The following is a 17576-nucleotide window of genomic DNA, read 5'->3' as shown; positions in this document are numbered from 1 at the left end:
AGCATGATAAACTGATTTAAGTGGGAATGTGACAGAATAATATGTGCCTCAAAAACAAAGAGATCAAGTAAAATCTAAAGCGTAGTTGATTAGAGCCATGCAGAAACATTCAGAAGATGGTAAATAGGTAAATAAATGGAAAATATGCAGATTCATCTGCTGTTATATAAATTGTACTAATTCTGGGATCAGGATTCAGCAATTTCAGTACAGGCACTTCCTGTACTTATTTTATCTAAATATGACTAAATGGTACTTCACTTCTGCTATTTCAGGCCATGTCTATCTCATTGTAATGACTTGATAGACTGACGCATACAAAACAATCACTGTTGAGTAAGTCATGGTAAGATCTTCACATGGTTTATTTTCTATTTTTCCACAATACATAAATATATGTTTTTGCTATTGTAGAATTATTTTTTCCTAATTTGTCTTTATCCTTTCCTTTAGAAATACCTCAGTTCTGTTCTCTTACGTATACTGTGAGAGACAGTGAATACATATATTTTCTGTGAATGACAAACTCAAGTATTGAGTAATATGCAGGACACTTGGTGTTTTGGAGTGAAGCACCAACTTCAAGCAGTGATTCACTTTCCAGTGTTAAAGAGCCATGGGTCAGATCCTTTTTGTGATATTGAGTTAAGTGTCATTGACCTGAAATGTATAGAATTTTCTGATTGAGCTTGTTTAGAAGAAGTACACTTATTAATTTATAAGCATACTAAGAAGACAGTATCTGAAATCAGAATTATGCCAGTCTTTTGTGGGTTTCGGCACACACTATTGGGCAATAGCAAGTGCGTTGTTTGGTTTCCCCTTTGAATAAGATAAAACAACTATGAACATGACTATCTGTGTTTATTTGGTTGTTTTTTTAATTCTGTAAGAACATTAGGCACTTTTCCTGGAAAACACTAACAGGGAGTAGGTAGATGACCTGAGATTTTACCTTTCAGTTAGTTCAGTAAAGAGCAATATTTGGAGTGTCAGATCTAAAAGCAAAGCTGATCTAGACTTTGAGATAGCAATCTCTGCTTGGTTTGGTGGGTGAAAAGAGGGTCCAGAGGCTTTTTCACATCTCCCCTTAATGTTCTGGAGAAAAGAGAGAAGGGATGCACCCTTGTGAGTAATGCTCATGAGGGAATCCTTCATTGCCAGAATGGCACGACTGGCTCATCCAACTTAGAGGAAGAACAGAGTTTTACTCAGATCATCACTGATCAATTATTTATTATCAAAAGGAAATAGAGAAGCTGGCCCACATTGCCAGGCTACAGCATATATTGCCCAAGAGAAACATTAGATGAGTACAGCCAGCTAGTACAGGAGGATTGCAGAACTCAGGTAATAGTCAAAATGACAGCATCGAATAAAATAGTTACATAAGGCTCTGAAAAACATGTGGAAAGAGCACCTTGATGTTTGGCCTAGGATTTCTACAACACAGATGAATTATTTTATGTTACTCCCACATCTGCAAGTAATGCAGGCTCTGCCTTGTCACCTTCTCTGCTGCCAATGGTAGGCAGAAGGGGGAGCAGAAGTGCATTTGGTCAAAAGTGACTCTGTGGGTTGTAATTGTGAGCAGAGGAGAAAGAGAGAGATTCAACCAAGCACGGGTTGTGGTCTACAAAACCTTCTCCAGTGTTACAGGACACTTCCTATAACAGTATCTGGCCACATGTAGGTTTACCTTGAGAAGGGGAAACATCAGAAGCCTGACTTGATTCCTGAGTGCTACAAACCATCACTACCTGGGTCCTTTATTATACAGCCCATCAGATACTCTTTGCTGACTGTGGAACTGCTGCACTTGGGAGAGTATCTGATGTGGAACCTACATTCAAAGCTCTTTTTTGCTCCTTCTTTCCCTTTAAAGAGGCATTAGCTCTTCAGTACTTGCAGCAGAAGGGACTAGAAGATGTCTTTTATATACCTTATATATGCTAGAAAAAAATGTAGGGAATTTAGAGATAGCTTGCGTCAGAATTATAGTAGGTGCCTTTCTAAACATTTGCATGTAAAAATATACCCAATTATGTTCACAGAGTAGAATTAAATCTGTTGTCTTCATGAAAACCTCTGAGACTAACTGCAGCTAACTGCAAATAAAGCCTAAATAAGAGCATGCAAAGGAACATGCTGAAAAACCTGTCAATGAGTGGCCTTAAAAACTGTTGGTATGAAAATTCACCCACAGCACCTCCCCAGTACGGCACGTGTGTGATTCTCTTTCTTCCTCTTCTCCCATCCCCAACTGTTCCTTGTCAGCTCTCATATGCTTTAGGCTATAGCAGTGACTGAAAAGGTTGTGTTAATTTTTGCCCCTGCAAGGACATGAGGCGGTCAGTAACTGGAAGAAAAAATTACTGTCTTTATTACTTGTGCTGTCAGATTAGATGCAGGAAGTGTCTGATCTTTAAGCTGTTGCATGATTGAGTTTATAAATTGGTAGGAATCTGAAGACAGAGTGAATAGGTCACTGAGTGTAGTTTTAAAACCTGCTGTCATGTTGGATTTACAGAACTTGAAGACTTCTGGTAATAAACAAGCTTATGGTGATTTGATAGCTATTGTTGTCTTCCATAAGGAAAGCCTTCCCAGAGTTCATACCACCAATGGAATACACTTTCAAAAACCTTTTGTAAATATTTAGTCTTTTAATCTTCAGGATGATTTTAAATACCACCTACCAGTGCAATTTAACTTATTGCATTTTCTTTTCATTTACAGACATTATAGTAACGAGATAGGTCTCACAGTCAGTGTTGTTTTCCTCATTATCTCAGCTTTGAGAGATCTCATACCTGGAACTCGATTACTCCGTCTGATACTGTGAAGCTTTATGTAGTTACTTACATCTGCCTTTGCATACTTAGGTTTTTCCAGCAAACAGTGTTCCCTGACCTCTTGACAAAGAAGAGTCCCTTGACATTTAATTTGGCTGATGAAGTGACGCAATTTTAGGTGTGAATTATACCTCTTTTGTCAGCCTGCACCCCATCGAGGTATCTTCATAGAAGGCCATGTGTAGGCAGCCATATTAACCATCCCTCCAGATACCCAGGTATAGAAGGTATTTTCATTTACACAGAGATGCCCTGGAGGAGTCTGAAGAACTGAGCTCTCTAAGGACACGTCTTGAATTAGTGCCTGTTCTGGTAATGCTGCCTGAACTCCTTGGCAGGCAGCGCTGCCCATGGGGCAGGCTGGGTCACACTCACTAGACTCATCCCATGGCAGAGTGGCACCTTCAAGGGGACGGTGACAGAGCTGAAGGCCTTGGCATCTGTGCTCTTCTTCCTGCTGCCCTTTGGCATCCTGGGCATAAAGTGGGGCTGAATGGGGTTAAGTGCCTCCTTTCAAGTGTTGTATGCAGTTCTGGCTTATTCTACCTGTAGGTATTTTGTTAAGCTGGGCCCCCACATCTTTTGGAAATTGTGTAGCATGTTCTGTGTTTTGTTTCATGAGAAGAATAATCAGTAAAAATACTAGAGAATTAATCAGAAGGGAAACGGCCATGCAGTGCGTGCCGACTGTGAACATGGTATAGGAAACAAAAGAGGAAATTACTGTCTTCTTACCATTCAGGTTCTTTATCAAGGTGAATTAAATGTAGACTAATAATGTATTTCTGGGAAAATGCTATTTTGGGAAAAATGGAACAAAGAAGTTAATACCATCTGAATGGTGAGGAAGAAGAAAGGAAAAAAAACACTATAAAATTTGATTTTATCATATCCCAAATGGAACATTTCAATTTTCCATTTCTAAATCACATTTTGAGATGAAATTCAGTACAAGGTAGAACAAAATGTTTATCTACTCTGTGAATGAAAAGGTACTTCAACCACTTGTGACATGTTTTTCTTTTTTTCATTTAGCCAACCAAAATGAGTTTTTGTCTTGTTTTATGTGTGTGATTTAATTGTTGAACAGATAATATAATTATTTCTCGTATTCTTCCTCTCACTGAGTTCCAGGCATAGGTCTGAATGGAGTGTATAGGAAAGTGAATGGTTTTGGAAAGAAAACAGGAGAGGTTTATCCTCAAATGAAGTAGCATTTACTTTGTGTGAATGACCAGGAATATAACATACTTTTGCTGCTGCGAGTTTACAGCTGGATTATGAGTGAGATTTAAATAATATGTTACTAAGCTTTAGGATGTAATGGCTTGTCTAAAAATAGGATTGGATTATTAAGATTAATGTAATCTTTATAGCTTTTGTTATTTAGAATGCAAGACACTCAGTCTTTAGTGCTAGAATTGATGATATTTTCATATCCATTTCCAAGAAAAAGAAATGTTAAAATGATAATTCAAGCATCTGTTAAAATCCAGCAGACAACATTTTAAAAGTGAGTGCATCCAAATAGCTCCATGGAGCAAAGGATGAAACTTTTACATTAAAATTGTACTTTGAGGGTCATTTTCTGTCTCATGATGTGTACTTAGCTGAAACCTATGTGAAGTTCAGTGGTCTGCTTGTTCAGGTTGAGCTCACTGAACACCCTAAGGACCGCTTGACACAGTTTCTTTACACTGATCATCAGCATCCCTATTGCACAAGCTTGTTTTCTGACAGTTCCAAAAGGGAATTATAATTGTTTACCCTTAAGCATGACAGCAATATAGTATGATTGATAACAAAAATGTCTTGCTTATTCATTGAATGATTTTTGTGTGATAAAAGGACATTTCCCCCCCCCCGCCTTTGGTTTTATTTTTTAGCTTCTGTGAATTTCTTAAGCCCTAGACAGAGCTTTGAACCTTATTGATCATGTCACCAGCATTCACTGAAAAAAATACCAGTTACTGGCATCAGTTACAATTATGTAGTTTATGGTGATACAAAGGACATTATTTTTGCAGTTACAAAGTTTCATCTGATAATACAGTTCTTGTGTGTGTGTGTGTGTGTGTGTGTAAACAGAACCTGGGTTTGTGTGTTTCATAACCTTGTAGTTTCTGAAAACCAAACTTAGTGTGTTGGAATTTAATGTTTAGAGTTTTCAGGCTAAATCTGACACCAAAATTGTAGTGGCACATGATTCTCAAGAATCCTTAGTTAGCAGCCTTGTCTCCATCCCTACAATAAAGTAGCTGCTGAGCTTGAGTTCAGCTGAGTAGTGTAATTTCAAACGAGCTTTAAAACGGCCTTTAGGGGAAATCACACAACCAAGTACAGTATTCTTTTATTAGAACTCTCAAAGTCATGCTTTGGGGAAGATGGAGGGAGCTGGTTTAGCACAACTTTTAATAAAATAAAGCAGTGTGCTCCAGTCAAGAAAGCAGGCCTGGTAGCATGGAGAGCAGACGGGTCTGACTGCCTCAGATTGTCCATGTGCGTGTGACACACAAGGCAGCAGACACATGAATGTAAATATCACATCATCTGTTGGATGGATTTATACATCTGTACCTGACTGAATGTGCCATTGCTGTCTTTCAGAAATATCGACAGTATATGTCTGGACTTCTCACTCCTCCTTATGGTGTTATGGAAACTGGCTCCAACAATGACAGTAAGTATGAGAAAATAGACATCAGGTGTTAGAAAAAAGAGAAAAGAGAAGAAAGGGGAAGATTTAAGTCCTCTGCTTTGGGGTGTTGGAATGATGATGTTAAATTCAATTCAATATTAATACTGCATGTAGTAGGAGGTACTTTGGAACTTGCCTAACTGCATTGCCAACTGGAAAAGGTGTACACAGAGCTGTACACAAATTGCACTATGAGCCAGGCCTGTTGGCTAAAGCATACCGTCTGATGTCATGGAACATTTAACTGGTTATAGCTGTTACCTGAATTCCATGGAAGACAGCCATAAGTCCTGCTAGTAAAATACTTATAACAAACTGGCTTATTTTGTTTTAGTTAGGATGGGCTGCACAACTTGCCTGGGAACCTGGGTTAGTGCTTGGGCAGACAGCCTGCAGTGAACGTGCTGCTGTCTGACCTTAGTTACATAGCTAAATAAGTCTGGGCATGTCTCTGCCTCGTGAGAACCTGTCAAACTGTGGGATAGTGCTGTAGACATGAATGTAAGGGCAGCCTTTGGAACTCATCACCTCTGTGGATCAAAGTACTCTTACTTAGTTACTGGAAGATTATTTAGATGCCAACCAGGACAATCTGATGGCTAGAAATTGCATCTGCAAATTTTGTCCCATATGTTATGTGCTCAATAAGTTTTATTTGTGAGACCATAGCATGGCAATGCTAGTTGGTGCAAACTCAATGTTGCATTTGACTTCCAGGTACTAAAACACAGGTAACGTTAAATGAAAAAAGATAAATAATTCCTGTATACATCAAGTATTAAGTTGTGAGAAAGTACTAGGTCTAGCAAACTGTTTGTAGTATTTACACAAGTTAGCTTTTTGTATTATTTTGTGTTCACAAGAGAAAACTTTAATCTGAATCAATCTGTTTTCCTCTTTAAAAAATCAGAGATTAATCTATATGTTATTAAAGTATTGAACCCTCCAGTTCCCTGTTCTATTAATAAATACCTCCACTGTTACTTAAAGAATGTACAGTATATATTTATTTTCTGTATTCTTTTTCTTAGGAATGCCAGATAAGGACAGTATGTCAAGCAGTGCTCTTTGCCAAGTTTCTAAAAATTGTAATAAGGTAAATCACAGCTAGCTTTGCCTTAGTTTCTCTTGTGCAGGTGGGGGATTTGGTAATGAAAAATTACTAAAGTACAGCATTAAATTGAAAAGAACAAGGTGCAAATGTGAAACATGTGGTTGATGCATTTACTATGGTATACAAATTATAAGAACACTTTAGACATTGTATGATGTAACTAGAGAAAGCAGCTAGTTCATCATCAGCATTATTGGAACGTGTACTGCTGCCAAAGTGTGTATTACAATCTAGTTGTCCTATCTTTTCAGAAATGTGCTGAGGGTAAGGAAAAAAAACAGCAGTGTGACAAGACCAGTGCATAGCCAATGGATCATAAAATTAATAATTAAATTATATTTTAAGGCTTAACTAATGCATAGGTGTTGTTCTGGTCCTTTACTGAGGGTGGATTTTCTCTTGTGTTCAGAGAGCAGCTTTACATCCCAGTTCCTCATTGTAGAATTAGTTCTGTACCTTGAGTCTCACCAGATGAGGACCCACGTGAAAGAACTGATGAATATTTCTATGATAGGTTGAAAGTAATTATAACAGTGGGAAGAAATAGTATCAGGCTTTGCTGTAAAGATTAATAACTTTTAGTTGGGTCTTTTTTTTATGGCAGGAGAAGAAAAGTTACAGTAATAAACAGATGCTTGGATGCCTTCTTTCTGGACATAGGAATTTAATTGAATGCATTTGTGTGATGTCTTTAAAAGGTTAAAGGTATTTTCTTACACAAAAAAAATCTCTTGACAGTAGATAAAGACAATGAATATTTTAGCGTATTTCCGTAATGCGAAAATAACTACTTCCACCTCTCCCTGTCTGTCTGTCCTGCTTCCTCAAGGGTACTGACCTTTCTTAATTGTCACGTTCAGCCTTTATTAAGTGTATGAATGTAACAGTATGCAGTTCCTTTTTCTAGAGTCGTATTTGCTAATGCTGTAGTACTTCCTGACGCAGTCTTATCCTGTATGAAAAGAAACATTTTTCCATGCACTGAGTAATAATTCTTAGATACTTAGATAGCACCTTTCGTTCTGTAAGCATTTTTACAAAGTCTCAGTGCTTCTCTAAGATGCTGCATTTCAGTGCTACACTTGGAGTTAAACCAGATCAGGGTGTTGCTTGACCTCTCAGTGAAAGCACCAGGTGTAGAAACTAAACAAAAAGATGTTGTATTTTCTGAGGCAGATAGAGATAACAAGGTAAAAACATCTGTCTTTCCTAGAAGGCGATCTCACCCCAGTAACAGGCAGTGATGCTCAGCTAAGGATGGTATACACTTTCAGGTACAAAGTATATTAGAAACTGTGGAAAGCTTAGTGATTAATACTGCTGCCAATATCTGGGCTTTTGTGGCACAGCAGGACTCTTCCTGCACCATGTAATGTTCACCTGGGTAGGAGACAGAACTTGTCTGGGGCAGGCTCAAACTGTCCAGTGGCTTTTACCGGATTAAGGGCCTTTGCAAACCATATTAACTTCCTTTCCAAGACAAATGTATAAAACAGACATCCTTCTCCCTCTCACACCATACACTTCTCTGTGGAGAGAAGCTGAGACAGTAAATATGTGTGACAAATGCTTGTCACCTTGTGTCATCCTGGAGGAGCTCAGACAGTCCCATGACAAATGTGGCAGAAGAACCTGGGCAGCATAGAAATGGTTCATGAATCCTAGTTCTGCGTTTCTGCCATATGGCCAGAGTTCTCTCTAATTATGTTAAGTGAAAGGTAAGTGCAGCAGAGATGAATACTCAAGTATTTTGTTTACTGCATGCAGGCTGCATTCCTGCAATTTGAAACTGTACAAGTATTATAGTGCTCACACAACACATTGATCTTCATGCCCTGTAGTCAGTTTTGAATGATCAGAGCGATACTGGGACTGCAGGGCCAAATTCCCAGAATTGTTGCCAGCTACTCAAAACACAAAATAACAGGGTAATAGAAAACAGCCCCTTGCTTATAGCTTTTGTATACTTTGCTTATTTTAGGGTGATGTATGACTGTTAAAATGACATCAGAGAAGAGCATTCATCCAGGGAATGGGGAGTGTTTGCAGGACATCTTTAGACTACTTTATATGTTTAGATGGTCAGAATAATGCCTGTGGGACTGGCAGCACATACAGTTCAGAGGGGCCTGGAGGCTCCTCTGGAATGTCCAGGAAAAGACTGAGAAAGGAACTTACTGAGATTCAGAGAAAGGTCCTCAAAATCTTTGATATGTTAAGAAAACCTTATACTCTTAACAGAAGGACATATCGTAATGTCTTCAGTAGTTCTGATAATAATGATGAATTTATCTCAGAGGGGATGGTGGGAGGCCTGTCGTTTTAATTTTCCAGGGAAGTTTATTACTATAAATAATTTGCTTCAAATGAAATTTAATATATTCCACTCTTGAAATTTGAAATGCATATTTTTCTCTTTTAGCCTGTGCTGAGTCTTTTACAAGCACTGTAATAGATGATTTTCCATATTTGCTAATTGTTTGAGTTTCATCTTCATAGCTTAATTGTTTTCTCCTGTCACATCTGTTAGTTTTTGATGAGTAATGAAAGATTTTTCTTTTAATGCATGCCTTGAAATCTTCTCACCGTATGTGGATGCTTCATTTTCCTAGTTCATTAAAATCTATTAAAAAATTGTATTTGGAGAAGGCAGCAAAGAGATTTTTCTTTTACCAAACACAAATTCATTTGCATTTAGGGTTACATTACTGCGCATCATTTAATGCAATGTAGGAGTTAAATTGAGCATAAAATACTGAGCTGGAGTATGCTACTGGCCTCAGTTATATTTTAGGGAAGGGAACAAAGTTGATTTAAAGCTATTTTACGTAAGGGAAAATAACACAAGTTCGGTCTCTTTAACTAGTCAGTCTAATATCGGTACACCAGTCTCTCTAGCTCTAGTTTTCAAAAGTTCTCATGGGGTAGAGTTGGATATAGCTGGATCTGTGAGATGAATGTAACCCTAAGGCCAAAATGACAAAATCAATAATAATTTCAAATACATTTTTGGAAAAGATACGGAGGGGTACTTAGAAGGCAGGGGAGGTTGGTTTCCAGCGCGCGAGCAGAATAGGCAGTGGTTCTGTTTCCATATATTACCAGCAGAGCTGGCAGCAGGGTTGCACGGCGCTTCACACTGCAAGATCCTGTTCGTGCAATTTGGCCACTTTTTCACTGTTTACGCTGAATTTGCCATGCTGAGAGTATGCGTCTGGCTGATTTTTAAATTGAAATAGATCAAACCTCTCTGACATTGAGGCTGGGGGAAAATACATAGCACATATTAAATAGCTTTTCCCAGTGGCACATAAGCAATCCTGTCCTTTGGACCAGGAGCTCGACATTTGGGGCTTGTCCTGGCAGTAAGGAGTGCCATTTATGACCTCCTACAACATAAACTGTGTTGTTAATCCTTGAAAAATCTCAGCGGCAACTGGCTTGCTAGAGGCTCATTGCAGTTTAACTGCGAGCTCATGCACACAGGCTGTGCACTTTGCATGTGCAGAATTCCCACACAGTTCGTCTTTGGTGCTGGGCTGCTTGGGCATTTCTGTGTCGATGCTTAACGGTGTGGGTTTGCTTGTAATCACTCACTCTAGTTGCTAGAGCAACATTTTGATTGTTACAAACCCAGACACTAACTGAAAAACACAGTTGTCTCCCCTGTGCTGTTACACCCTCTACTGGTGCCCAAGTAGAAAATGTGTAAAGAAATAGCCCATTCTTCTCTGGTGACATGAGGTATAAGATAGTTTTAAGTAAGGTGTTGCAAAAATGAGTTGTAGGAACACAGGAATAGATGTGAGTAAGAACAGATGACAGACCCATCAAGAGCATGAAGCTCCACTCTGCTATGAAGTGTGATGCTGATCAGTAAATACCTTAAACTCCTTTGCAAACTGTGGATGCTGTGCCTAAGAGACCATAGGAATGATCTTCAGAAAGAATAGAAATATGTGATTAATAACAACTATTCTATTTACTCAAGTATTTGACGGTTTAAAAGTCCTAGCCCTGCTAGTCATTGAAGCTGAAGTTTTATATTGTTTTCTGTAACAGAATCTCCACATTGCAGTTTGGTAAAAGAACCCCCACATTCTTAGTGAACTACAGACACACACAAATTCTGCTTGAAAGGAAGGCTGAGAAATTAAGTGCTTAAAAGCAGAGAATTTCAAGAATGGAGGCTGGCTGAGCAGTGTTAATGAGCTCCTCTTATCCCTATTTGTTATGCTGCGTACTTCAATTCTTTGTGTTTATTATGGTACAGACTTTGATTACCTGCTCACATATATTTTTCCTGTGACACACTCAATTAAAACAACATCTCACCTCAAAAACCGTGCTGGCTTTCTTTTTGCACAAGTTAATCTCTGACTGTTTAAAACCTACATAAATGTGTGCCTTCTTCATTGAAAACATACCTTCTGAAAGGGGGAAAGTGCTTCTTCATCTCCTTTGTACTGAGGAAACCATACTGAACAGAGCAGATATAATCAGATTAAGTTGTTCTAGTTCATACAGTCATTCTTTCTGTTGGGTGAAGAATATATCCTATTTTCTGAAATCTTTCTCATGCTTTATTTCCATTATGTTCCCTATATTGTCTTTAGGTTTCTATTGAGATAAATAATTGCAGGAGCTCCCCCTATTGCACGAAGTAATATTTTAAAAATGCAGGGAATGAGTTAGTGAAGCTTACAGGCTCAGATGTCCCCTTTATGCTTTTCATGTAATGACTCTGAATCCTCTAGGCTAGAAGCTTGTTGGAAGTGAGGTGTTGGAAGGTATTTTGTATAGCAAAGATTCTATAGGATGTGCCGAAATACTCCTCTGAAAGTCACCTTATCGTCCATCTTCTTCCCTGGTTAATTTGATGTGATAAAATGTAGATTCCTTCTCTTTACTGAATTTTCAATAAGGCTTAGGTGCAGTGCTGATTTTTATGCATTTAAATAAGTGGACTGATTGTGAAAACACGATTTGCTATTTTATCAACTCTAAATGCATTTAATGAAATTATATTGGAACGATCTTTTAGTTGACAAAGACATAATCTAAGTGTTAGTCCTCAAAATGCTGCAATTTTCAACATTGCCAGGCAAATGAATATTCACTTATTTCAGTTTTCAAGCACTTAAATATAGCTCTGGGCATTTGAAAGTATATTGTTTGTAAAGATGACATTACTATTCACTAGATGGAGCCTTGAAGAGCCCATACAAGACACCAGTAATAATCATGTTCATTCACCATATTAGCTACTCTGGCAATAAACACAATAATTTTACTTCTGATTTCCCTATATTTCAATTTACTTTTCCCAGATGACTGAGAAGAAAGCTTATCTTTTAACATATTCAGTAGATTGTCAAATGTGGAATTTGATAGAGCATTAGCAGAATGCTAAGGGAAATGTTTCACAGACTCACGAAATTCTGAGCCTACAAGAAAGAATAGATGAGGAAAGCAGGCGGTGTTCTAGCCAGTTTATGGATGGAACGACAAGGTGTTTGTTTGGAAGTGGTAACCTCTCCAACATTCACGTGAAAACTGATAACAGAACTGATTTTCTATGTGGATGGTTTATATAACTGTCCAGTAACTTGTCTACATTAATTCTTATCCTCTTGTCTTCTATTCCAGAGTCAGTTCTCCTATACAATGTTAGCTTAGGGTTAAAAAAAAAAAAAAAAAAAAAAATCCCTTTTATTTTCTATTTTTGAAGTGGTTGCATAAAAGCACTACATGCAAATATTTCTAAATAATGTCTTCATGCAGTCCTAACTGTACCAATTACTTTTAGGCTGCTCTGGTATTTTGGCACCAATTTCACATGTATGAAAATAATTTGTTTAGAGGTCTGTTCAGGTTCTTCATTTTCTCTAAGTGGAAGTGCTCAGGGTTCAATCATTATCACAGCCTGTAATGATCTGGCTAGTGCAAAGCCTGTGCATGCAGTCCCTGGCAGTGAGTCTCATGGTGACAGCATATGGCAGAAGAGATAACAAAGGCAGAAGTGTGAGATGCGTAGGAGTCTGTGAAAAATACTTTTTTCGTATGTTAGGAATGAATCTCATGAAAAATGTGAAGGTCTTTTATGTGTCATCAGAGCTCTTTAATGTAAACAAAATTGTTAGTAGGTCTGCTGGTTTACGTAAATGGGCTTTGCATAAACTAAATTCTTGCAGAAACACTAGGGAAGGTTTTGGTACATTGCTATCTCCAGTTCCAGATATATGGAGATGACACACAACTGTAGGCTTCCCCTCCAAATGCCAGTGGGAATAGTGATGTCTCAAAGAAAAACCTGCACCATCCCATCTTCTGTCATCCAATTCAGGTACCTGGTAATCTATGAAATATCTGGGACTCATTATTTAATTTTGTACCCTGAATTCTGGAGACCCCAACGGCAATTGCTCTTGGCAACGGTTTCTTCTGCTATACCTAATCACACAACCGAGCTCAAATCTGGCTAATACAGGACTAGCCAGAGTAGTCCCAATATGAAACCTGCAGATGTGATAAGTGACCCTCATTTGATCTATTACTATACATGAATGAGTACCATTGTGGAGAGAAAGAACAGAATCCTGGGTCCAGGTTGCCGTGTATTTACCATTGTATGTGTCAAAATAACTTAGTCTCTCTCTTCAGTGCATACCTGATCCAGTTCAAGGATCCCAGGTCCTTGAAGCTCTTACATGAACTTGTCAGGAAAAATATGGTCCCTTCTTTCTCCTATGAGGAGTTTTCATTGTGGTGGTTCTAAGGACAGCTCTAAGGATAAACAGAGCTGTCTACAATGATGGTGAGATTGGTAAGAGATGGAAGCAAGACTTCTCTTGGTAGATGAATTAAACTTCTTACAGAAAAGGGCAGAATTTTGCAACCTGCAGATCCTAAAGTAATATTCTTGTTTTAAATTTTACCCTCATTTTCTAAGAGAAATAACGATAGAGAATTAAATATCAGCAACTGTATTTCAGTTTTAAAACATAAGCAAATTGCCACATTTATCTTGGGAGAAGATGAATAATGGTAAAAATAGTGAATAGTGTCCAACAGCACAGTTGAATTGTCAGCACCTGAAGACAGAGCCTCCCTTTCCTGAGACAGCTGCAAAGCATTCCAGAAGCAACCACTGCCATTTGCTCAGGAATGCAACTGAGCTTGGAAAAGTGTGTCTGCATCTGTGTCCTCCTTTAAGTGTTGCAATGACTTTCTGAGTAGTTATAAAAGATCCAAATCAGAGTAGTGTGGGTTTTATCATGAGGCAGGAGTGAAAAGATGAAGAATGAGAAGTACGGGGAAAGAGAGAGAGAGAGAGGGAGACCTCCTTGGTTACCAGCAGAACAATCCATATACTCAAGTCATTGTTAAGCTATATGAGTTTTTAGTTCCGTGACTCTTATATCTGAGTATTAATATGTATGATCTCCACAGTTTTTGTCTGAGTGAAGAGTCCCCTCAAGCAGTTATTGTTGTTATTTTGGTGCTCTCAATTCCTCTTGCTTTTTAAACATTTTTATGTCAGCCTTTATTGCAATTTATATATATCCTAAAGCTTTCCAGTTCTTGTATGTGCTGGGTGCTGTGATGCAAAGAAGGGATGGAGGCCTCTGCTACAAAGAGCTTGCAGTCACAGAAAAGATGGAGTGACTGTCAGACACAAAGATGCTGGTTTACTCAGAATGTTATAAGGCTTGGGATTCACATGTGTTCATACATTTCAAATGAGTTTTCTTACAGGAGCTTGTTGTGATTGTTTTTTGGTGTGATAATCCAGTGGGAGTGGGAGGCAGAAGTTCAGAAATCAATAGACAAATGGAAAACTAAGTGATATATATTTCTTTGCTAATCTTGCAGTTGAAGGGGATCTTACACTGTTGGCTTTCTTCAGAGTAGTAGAGTAAGCAAGTATTACTGTCATAGTTTAGATAAAATAAATAATGGAAAAATAACAGAAATTCCTGGAAAATGCACAATATTGTGAATTAGGTGTGGGACTTTCTTTCAAGAAGAGCATCACTCTCAGTTCCACTTGTCTGGGGAAACAGCATATTGCCTTACCTGCTAGTGCTGGCAAGGGCACTCTGATAATACATATTGTGGAGTCACATTTGATGACTCTTGCTCCTTGGCTGTGTCTCTTGTGTGATTCTGTCCCAACCCATAAAAAACATGCACATATGCTCCATTTATCTCATGCAGTTGAAAGACAGAAAGAGTGGGTAATTATACTGAGAAAAAAAAAATAGTCCTTTTCAAGGTTCATGTCTTCAGACAAGTCAAGCGTATACAAGTAACACATTTGGCACTTATATTTGAAATAGCAAAATGAATTTTTTTGAATCTTGTAATTATTTTATCAAGTTTGGCAGAAAAATTGGATCAGGGATCTTAAAATCGGATTCCTTCTAGTCACTCATATCATCTCTCACAGAGCATTTTGACTGCCTGTCCTACAGTGCATGCTGGAAATTGGTATTCCACAAAGTCAATTATAGTTCTGAGTCAGTAAGTAATCAACGTGTCTGATCTGATCATTTAGCAGCATCTTTTTCTGGCTGTGTACAATTGGCAAAAATTTGAGAGGTTAATAAATAGTGGGGAAAAGCTGTCCAGTGATTTTGTTCTTTTTGTGTTAGCTCGTCAGGAATCAGGAGCCTGTTGTGCTGGTTCCATGCAAAGAACACCACCACCAAAGCAAGTGTTTGGTCTGTGGTGCTCATTTGGAGCCATTCCCAGTTAGAATTGCTGAGGCAAAAATGTCAGAGATCTACGACAGAGCCTAAAACATAATTGGACTGTTATCTCCAGTGATGGTTGAGGAGCAAGTGCTGTTCAGGTATTTAAAGATTTATGATTTATGACTTACCATTATTTATTCTTTTTGTAAGTTTCTTTTTGGAAGAAAGCTTGGCACAAGATTGTGAGCGTGTTTGATCTTTGTGTGCTTTATCATCAGTGATGCGGCTGTCTTAAAATTAAAGATAGCGGTTCATGAGAAAATACAAATACACATAGTTGAGTTGACTAGTAGAGAAATGAAATGAATACATAATTTAGGTTCCAAAAGAAAAAAGAAAAAAAAAAAAAGCTTACTTCCAGTACCAGTTGTTACAGTGCTTCTAATTAGAATTACTCAGCCACACTTGTTTTCATCTTAAGAAATGAAATTATAAACAATTTGTACAACCACCTTAAATATGAACTGGATGAAGGAAGAGCCAGTAACTTAACAGGGGAGAATTATGATTTAGTTTTTGTAAACCTCCCAGTGCTGCTTCATCCATCCTCATTCTTCAAAGTAGCTGACTTCAAATGCATGAATCAGAGGGGGCTAAAGAAACATCTCTTGTGCCACTCTGCCCTCATTGGATTTGCAGAATGGCTCTACTGGTGACTTTTCACCCAAACCTGTTTCCCAGCCCAGCCCACCTCAGAGCCATGTGAGGACCAGCAGTGACACCAGGAGCTGAGGCAGCAGGGGGTGGCTGTGCCATCAGAAGGTGGTGGGAGCATCAGCTCCCAGAGCAGAGCGCATTTGGCCGCAGGCAGAATCGTGGGGCTGTGGCTGCCCTCCAGCAGCAGCTTCCAGTGACCTGCACGGGGACTCTAGGGCACCTGTCCCTCTCCACATCCTCCCTCTGAAGTCCCTTCTCTCTACATCCAGCTATGTGTGGCCTCTTCTCCATCACATTGACATTTCTGCTTGCCTGGTGGTAAGGGAGCAGAACTGTCAGAAACACGTAAACCTTTTATCAGAACTTTATTTTCTGCTGTTTTGATTAAAATTAGCTTCCTGGCCAGGCCCAGCACAAGCAACGGGGCAGAGACTGCATGTGGGGTTCAAGCCTGGAAAGTGCTGGGTGACCTTGTGGCAGTGCAGGCGCAGGACAATCTGCACTAATATTAGACTTCACTGCATCAGAAATTCCTGTGGGGAGGATGTATCTTACTTTCCTCAACACAGTCTCCTAGACCAACTGCCATGGAGAAACTGAAGATTCCTATATTATTGTAGAAATGCTGTGATTTGTTTAACCCAAGTTGGCTGGGAATGCTCTATCTACATTCAGTATCTCCAGGCAAGCTGGTATGGATTACAGTGTTTAAACTTCTCTGGAACAGCAAACATTTTCATACTGGGATTTACTTAACATAGCGCAACAGTCCTTATTCTTTGTACAGCCCACAAAGAGTCACTAAAGAGTCAGTGAAGCTAAAGAAAATTTTGAGATTATATTTTAAAAGGAGGCAGGTGGTTGACAGATGGCATCTACGGAATTTGAGCTGGACGAAGCAATATTTTTAGTGAGGTTTCAAAAATTAACGCCAACATTAAAAAGAAAGAGGAGAAAGGGGATAAATTACAAAATACATACAGTAGGTCCCTTTCCATTTCACAAGGACAGGCTCTTTCTGTGATATTCCTAAAAGCCAGACGTCACAGAATTTACACAGCTTGGGCTACATACTGAGAGAGGTAAAAAGAGGTCATCTCTTTCAGAGATGTACTATGGTGAATTGGGATGTAAAGAGATGTGGTTAGCCAGGGAAAATGTCAGGTAGAGTAATTTCACCTCTCCATCTCAATCTTGGGTTAATTATTGCAATGTTCTTTGTGCATTTGTGGAGCAAATTTTTTCTCAAGTTGCAGTAAAAATTCACTTACCAGCAGAAGCAGCTGAAGAGTACGTTTACAAATGTCTGTCCTGCACTAGTTATCGTGGAAGATGAGCTGAAATTCAAAACAGTAAGAAAAAAGGTGAACAGGTCTGGTTTAAATGGTTCCAAATGAATTTGTAGACCTAGGCTTCCAGGATTCCCAGTGTTTTCAGTTGCTCATTCTCATCACTTCTCAGATATATGAATAGGCACTGTCATCCCCATTTTA

At 38.7% G+C, this 17576-nt stretch overlaps 1 protein-coding gene across 2 annotated transcripts in view; it reads left to right on the top strand.

Annotated features, from left to right (window-relative positions):
* Positions 1 to 17576, top strand: part of RAPGEF4 (Rap guanine nucleotide exchange factor 4) — a gene marked incomplete at both ends in the record, with an annotated part of 145115 nt that overhangs the window by 64352 nt on the left and 63187 nt on the right. The window contains 2 exons of one of the 2 annotated variants that reach the window (XM_080346774.1): positions 5463 to 5535; positions 6585 to 6649. The exons of the other annotated variant lie outside the window; for it this stretch is intronic. Coding sequence (XP_080202900.1) covers positions 5463 to 5535; positions 6585 to 6649 — 138 coding nt within the window. The remainder of the gene's footprint in view (positions 1 to 5462; positions 5536 to 6584; positions 6650 to 17576) is intronic. 2 annotated transcript variants of the gene reach the window in all.

Source organism: Nesoenas mayeri, assembly GCF_963082525.1.
Source record: "Nesoenas mayeri genome assembly, chromosome: 6".
Classification (NCBI taxonomy): Eukaryota; Metazoa; Chordata; class Aves; order Columbiformes; family Columbidae; genus Nesoenas; species Nesoenas mayeri.
The sequence above is the reverse complement of the archived record's forward strand: the minus strand, read 5'-3'. Positions and strand labels throughout refer to the sequence as shown.